Source organism: Penaeus vannamei, chromosome 26 (genome assembly GCF_042767895.1).
Source record: "Penaeus vannamei isolate JL-2024 chromosome 26, ASM4276789v1, whole genome shotgun sequence".
Taxonomy (NCBI): Eukaryota; Metazoa; Arthropoda; class Malacostraca; order Decapoda; family Penaeidae; genus Penaeus; species Penaeus vannamei.
In genome coordinates this window covers 34,626,876-34,634,375 of record NC_091574.1, presented here as the reverse complement: position 1 = coordinate 34,634,375, position 7,500 = coordinate 34,626,876, and the positions used below count along the sequence as shown (strand labels likewise).

Here is a 7,500-nt window from a genome sequence, read left to right as displayed (position 1 = left end):
TGCTTTTCTTTCTTTCTTTTCTTTCTTGGTGTATTTCAGAGTAATCAAAGCTGGTAGTTTGATAAGTTAAAATTGTCTTTTAGTTAGTTATTGTTTTTTCCTCACTATATCAAAGGAGAAAAGATTCTTAGTGATGGACATGTAATCGAAAAGCGTCAAATATGTGTATTATCATTCATACCTTTTTCTTTACATTGTTTCATCTTTTATCAGACATTTTTCGATAGACAGATGAAGATGAAATTTTAATTCGATTTGTGTGTATTTTTCTAAAGATTTTAGTTAATCCTGATGTCAGCCTCTTACCACCTTAGGAGTCTATACTGTTTCATATTTCAATTGATTTTATATGCATTATTTCTTTTCTTGTTATCCTTCTTTTTCATATTCTATTTGCTCTTTGTTATTCTGTGAACAGTTGTATCTATTTCGCTTTTTCATAAAGTTAAACAAGGAAAGCCAATCTTTATTTATATATATATAAATTATATATATACACCTTAATTGTATGTACTTCTAATGTAAAATATAGGCAATGATAATTCTTTATCACCTTCTTCAAACATTTATACAGTTAATCTGTTATGCGCTTCTATATCATTATACACTTTCAGAAAGGGAGAAAAACAACAGCGAAAGCAGAAAGCAAAAGAAATATGAGAATATATACATAATGTAAATACTGATTGTCTTTACATCTACGAGGCACAATAACATATGCAAATTAATTCTTATTAATTCCTAGGCAATAACAATAAAAGGAAACTAGAAGTACTCATAGAACGTATACCTCCGCAAAGACAATAGGGTCACTGATGCAACAAAGATATTCACACGTGAAGAATTACAATAATATTAATAAATAATGATAACAATAATAATAATAATAATGATGGTAACAGTAATCTAAGCGTCACCAAGTTAAAGTCGTCCCTACCTCGCAATGCTAATGAAACTTTTAAAACATTTCCTGGATCCGGATCACAATGACAACTGTTGAACTATGACACACCTCTGTTTAAAAAATATCTGTTCATAACATTTTGAATTATCCTGCAAACCATCTAACCAACTAACAGACAAATTAACTAACTTGCTAACCAACTAACCAACTAACAGACAAATTAACAAAATTGATAACCAACTAACCAACTAACAGACAAACTAACTTGCAAACCAACAGACAAACTAAATTGCTAACCAACTACCCAACTAACAGACAATCTAACTAACTTGCTTACCACCTAACCAACTAACAGACAAACTAATTTGCTAACCAACAGACAAACTAAATTGCTAACCAACTACCCAACTAACAGACAATCTAACTAACTTGCTTACCACCTAACCAATTAACAGACAAACTAAATTGCTAACCAACTAACAGACAAACTAACTAACTTGCTAACCAACGCTACCAAAACCACAATCTCTCCGGCGGAGGTAATAACAAACGGCGGAGGAACTAAGAATATCCTACTGCGATTGCTATCCAGGCGCCATTTCGTGGCTGGCGTTCAGATCTGGCGCCGGCTCGAGTGCTTAGCTTTCGTGTAGTGTATATGCTTGGGCCCGTAGATTGCGATAGGAGGAGTAAGGAAGGATATATGTTTATAGGTAGTATATATGTACACATACATGCACACACATACACACACACACATAAACACACACACACACACACACACACACACACACACACACACACATATATATATATATATATATATATATATATATGTGTGTGTGTGTGTGTGTGTGTGTGTGTGTGTGTGTGTGTGTGTGTGTGTGTGTGTGTGTGTGTGTGTGTGTGTGTGTGTGCACATATGTATGTGTATCTATACTCTTCATATTTATGCGTGTTTGTGTTTTCTGTATTATACATACATGCAAACAGTAGCGGTGTGATTTAAGTTTAAATCTTTTCAGTGAACATATATCTAAATGGATCTATGTGAACCTAACTACTAGTAAAATTTGTGCATTTTGATTAAATATTTATAGGTATGCCATAACAACAGTTTAATCATCTGAAACATTAAAAAATGATTAGTGGTCATTTTCTGCTCAAAAAAGTAAGTAGAGATAAGAGGAAGATATGAATGTGAGAAAGACATTGGAGGGGATTGAAAGAAAAGCATAATTCTTTTACTTATTTATTTTGCTTCTCATTCACTCTCTCTCTCTCTCTCTCTCTCTCTCTCTCTCTCTCTCTCTCTCTCTCTCTCTCTCTCTCTCTCTCTCTCTCTCTCTCTCTCTCTCTCCTTCCCTCCCTCTCTTTCTCTCTCTCTCTCTCTCTCTCTCTCTCTCTCTCTCTCTCCCTCTCCCTCTCCCTCTCCCTCTCCCTCTCCTTCTCCTTCTCCTTCTCCTTCTCCTTCTCCTTCTCCTTCTCCCTCTCACTCTCTCACTCTCTCACTCTCTCACTCTCTCTCTTCCTCCTTCCACCCTCTCCACCAAAAACAATATCCACTACCATCTGTGACCGTATCCTCCACCCCCGTATCCACCCCCGTATCCACCTCCATAACCACCTCCAACATGGACCGGAGAGACGACTTTTTTCACGACTTTTGTGATGACTGGCCGCACGACCTTCGTAATGACCGGCGTCACGACCTCCCTCACTGTGACGACTGGCTGGATGACTTTGGTGACGGTCGGTTGGCTGGAAAGAGCGGGTCGTGTCAGCATGGGCGTGTCAGCATGAGCGTGTCAGCATGGGCGTGTCGGCATGGGCGTGTCAGCATGGACGTGTCACGTGTACATTGAGGGGAGAGTAGCAAATCTTTTGGGTCAAAGAGACGGAGGGAAGAGGTAGGGAGAGAGAGAGAGAGAGAGAGAGAGAGAGAATATGAATAGAGAGGGAGGGAGAGAGAGAGAAAGAAGGAAAGAGAGAGTGCTCGATATTCGACTAAGACAATATGAAAGGCAGAGTATGGAAACGTAACCAAGGGATCAAAAATGTAAATAGGGAATGTTTAAAATGTTGAGAATATGTTTTTGAGAGTGAAGACAGCATTGTTAAACGTGATCAAATTCGTCACAATGATATGCCATGAGATTCCAATTTCAAAAAAAGAAAAAAAGAAGAAAACAAACTGAAAAAAAAGACTATGAAAAGAAAAGAAACAAACAAACATACCCACACGCATACACACATATGTATATGTATACATATATGTTCTATATATGTATACATACACACACACACACACACACACACACACACACACACACACACACACACACACACATATATATATATATATATATATATATATATATATATATATATATATATATATATATATATATGTATATGTATATATGTATATATATATATATATATATATATATATATATATATATATATATATATTCATATCTGAAAAAGGGTATACAAAAAGTCTTATAACAAAGGATACGGCAAACTGATGAAGAAGAAACTGATATAAAATCATAAATAAGTCAGACCGTAAACTGATGAAATTTACTCACTGGTATCCATAATTGTGGCCATAATTGTGGCTCTGACTATAACTGTGACTATAACTGTGACTATAGCTCTGACCATAGCTCTGCCTGTGACCATAACCTCCTCCAGGCCTGGGGTACGCCGCTGCCAGGCATAGGAGGGCCGCAACGCACGCCACACTCAGCTGAAAAAATAATAATGATATGAAGTAAAAGAAGAATAATGATAATGATAATGATGGTAATAATAATGATATGAAATAGAAGAACAATGATAACAATAATAATAATAATAGTAATAATGATAAAAATTATAATAGTAATGATAATAACTATCATGATAATGATGATGATAATAACTATCATGATAATGATGATGATAATAATAATTCATTTTTAAAAGTCGGGATTTGCCTGCTGCCGTCTGTCTGTCCGTGTAATATTGATAAGATATGGGGAATTAAATGTCTTTTATATGAAACTGATAATTGATCAAATGAAAATAATTGATTTCGATTGTACGAATGAGACACAAGACACCAAATAGCACAGGATTTTGCAGATAATCTTTCGCAAATTAGTTTTTGATGAATTGGCAGATAAGATCGTGACGCTAATCGCACTCACAATATAATTGATAGGCCTACGTAGATTGTATATCTTAATTGACTTTGTCTCTGAAAGGATACATTTTAGTATATAAATTACGTTACAAAAAAGTCATTTATCTAAATAAATACTTTCCCGAACGCTGAGCGCTCAAACTTCACAAAAGAATATTTTAAGGGAGCTTTAATATATCAATATAGATAGATTAGATTGATAGATAGATAGAAGATAGATAGACAGATAGATAGATAGATAGAAGATAGCTAATAAATAGATAGATTGATAGATAGAAGACAGCTCAATATATAGATAGATTAGATAGATAAATAGAAGATAGATAGATAGACAAATAGATAGATATATAGATGGATAGATCGATAGGCACATAGATGGATAAATAGGATATATAGATAGATTGACAACTGGACAGTGCGTTTAATTTAGTGTGCGTAAAACAATTTACAATGAAGCTTGATATAAAAACACATGCATAGGTATGAATAACTATATACACAGATAAATTGACACATGCTTACACATAGATAGATAGAAATATTTAGTTATTTCTCTGTTATTTTAGTTATATATCTATTAACGCCTACACTTGCTAAATTTTCGAAAATGTTTTGCACTTGTTTCTCAGTGCTAGAATATGTTGCTGAATTGTTACTTCTCTGATGCGAATTATCACTTATCACAGTTGATTAACATGCATGAAGAACAGCACATGAACACTACGATGATGAAGCAGGTAAGGCAACGCAGGAAAAGCTCCAAGAATCTTAAGCAATATAGATATAGTGAAGGATACACATGTCGAAGCGTCCCCTCCCATCTGAAGGCCTTACAGAAAACGGAACGGCGGGCGTGTCTTTCTTTTTTGGCTCCTAATCCATTATCCTTCATCTGTCCAAGAACATTATCAAACGGTGAAATATATATTACTTTTTTCCACATTTTTTTTTCTTCCAGATAAGATTTTTCACTCACGATCACCATGTAGAATAGAACCGGGTGTCGCAAAATCACTGTCTTGACCCATGCGCTCATTTGTAAACAAAGTCAACTCATAAATAGATATCTCTGTACAAAACCATAATATAAAACAAAAAAATATATATATTTACATAATCTACTCCCTAAAAATTATTCTAGAAAGGACGAACGCACTCACAAGACCTCGATACTGCCCCATGGTCGCTGGGTGACTTGCTACTGTTGAATGTCCGAGTTGCTAACCTCGCAGCTGCTCCAGTTTTTATATCAGTCCCCCTCTCTAGATTGTCCCTAATTGCCGCGTTTTCTTTTATTCACGCAAAGAAAACGGCATCAAGTTAGCCTCCTTTACTCTCTCTGTCATAAAATCTCGCCACCTACCGATGCTATACACAATATGCTAAAACCATTTCATGTCTTGCATTTGATTAGCTGTCAAGGATAGAATCTTTGTGGATATTAAGGCAATTTAGCAACTCATGTTCAAGGTCGAAGGGAATCCCAAAAGAGATACCAAGAGAGTGGGGGATCTCGGGCACAGTAATTCCAATTTTTTTGTTTTAGTAACATTATAATTCACAGGTTATATGGCCTAACATCTCTGCTATGCATGGCCTAGTAGTTATCATTATTGTTATTGTCATTATCATTATTACTTTACTTTAATTCTTATTATGATCATCATTGCTACTATTACCATCATCATCATTAATATTATTGTTATCATTATTAACAATATTATTACTGATGTTATGCCGTTGTTTTTACCAATGTCATCATCATCATCACCATCATTACCAGCAACAGCATAAGTGTTCCTGTTCGTGATCTCTATGTACCTGTGCATTGACAGATACACTCTAACACACGCACACAAATACGCACATCCACACGCACACAAACACGCCCATCCACGCGCACACAAACACGCACATCCACACGCACACAAACACGCACATCCACACGCATATCCACACGCACATCCACACGCACACAAACACCCACATCCACACGCACACAAACACGCACATCCACACGCACACAAACACGCACATCCACACGCACACAGACACGCACACAAACACGCACATCCACACGCACACAAACACGCACTCAAACACGCACATCCACACGCACACAAACACGCACATCCACTCGCGTACAAACACGCGCATCCACACGCACATCCACACGCACACAACCACGCACATCCACACGCACACAAACACGCACATCCACACGCACACAAACACGTACATCCACACGCACACAAACACGCACATCCACACGCACACAAACACGCACATCCACACGCACACAAACACGCACATCCACACGCACACAGACACGCACACAACCACGCACATCCACACGCACACAACCACGCACATCCACACGCACACAAACACCCACATCCACACGCACATCCACACGCACACAAACACGCACATCCACACGAACCCAAACACGTACATCCACACGCACACATACACGTGCACAAGCGAACATACACCTACGCACACTCAAAAATACCCAACAACTTGCATGTCCAAAATAGTTCAGAATGCTTTGGGAATCCTGTAGGTAACATGCCTTTAGGGTGAGCTGGTTTTCCGAAAGCAACAGACAGGTAACAGATCGTCACTTATTTAGTTTATCATTATCTATGTACATTTTTATCACTTGTGGTTTTAATTTTCATACTGGTTATCATTAAATTCATTCCTTTATTAAAGAGAGAGATGAAAAGGTAAAGGGTTGCATTTTCTTTGAGATTATAAAGTTATGAAATGATACATGATTTATTATATTATATATACATATATATACGTGTGTTTGTGAGTATAATTTGTTAAAAAATCCAATCGTTTCTCTCTTTTTTTTTTTTTTACCCTTCTGACATGAAATATATATATAAAGCAAATTTTAATCTGCGGTTCCATTCTCCTTGTTCATGCCCACGCTTGTTTGTTTTCTTGTTTGTTTGTTTTCCATTTTCGGTTTTTGTTATCATTATTCCTATTCTTTTTCCTTATTTTTTTCTGATTTTCCACGTCATTACCCAGATTTTTCCCTCTCCTTACAATGTATATTTTCCTTATCCATTTTTCTTTTTCCAACATTCTATTTATCGTTTTTCTATTTTTCCTCTTTTGATAATATTTGTTTGTTTGTTTGTGGCTTTACTTTTGTTGTTGTTGGTGTCCATCCTATTTCCCTCTTTCTCTTCGTTTTCTTGTCCATTTTGTTTTACTTTTCTGTGCTTTTGTCTGTTTTCATAGTCGGGATTTTTGCTTTTTTGATTGTTTTCTTTTTTATCTTTTTATTCCGTTTTCCTGTTCGATTATTCATGGGAGGGGTTTCCAGTTTTTGTATTTTCTTATACAAGAATTTTTGTTGTTTTTCTTTTTTTTGCTGTTG

General features: G+C 36.2%; 2 protein-coding genes across 2 annotated transcripts in view; one reads left to right on the top strand and one right to left on the bottom strand.

Moving 5' to 3' along the window:
• The window catches only part of LOC138866673 (uncharacterized), a 4,534-nt gene extending 3,727 nt beyond the window's left edge, over nt 1-807 (top strand). Inside the window, exon 5 of the mRNA XM_070139853.1 lies at nt 746-807. Within this exon, the coding sequence (XP_069995954.1) occupies nt 746-807 (62 nt within the window). The remainder of the gene's footprint in view (nt 1-745) is intronic.
• A 1,578-nt stretch (nt 808-2,385) lies between these two features.
• LOC113818046 (uncharacterized) lies at nt 2,386-5,350 on the bottom strand. The gene is made up of 3 exons (XM_027370173.2): nt 5,258-5,350; nt 3,499-3,659; nt 2,386-2,665 (listed from the first exon to the last, which is right to left on the bottom strand). The coding sequence occupies exons 1-3, from the start codon at nt 5,276-5,278 to the stop codon at nt 2,470-2,472; spliced, it is 378 nt and encodes a 125-aa protein (XP_027225974.2). The 5' UTR covers nt 5,279-5,350; the 3' UTR covers nt 2,386-2,469.
• Nucleotides 5,351-7,500: the final 2,150 nt, after the last annotated feature.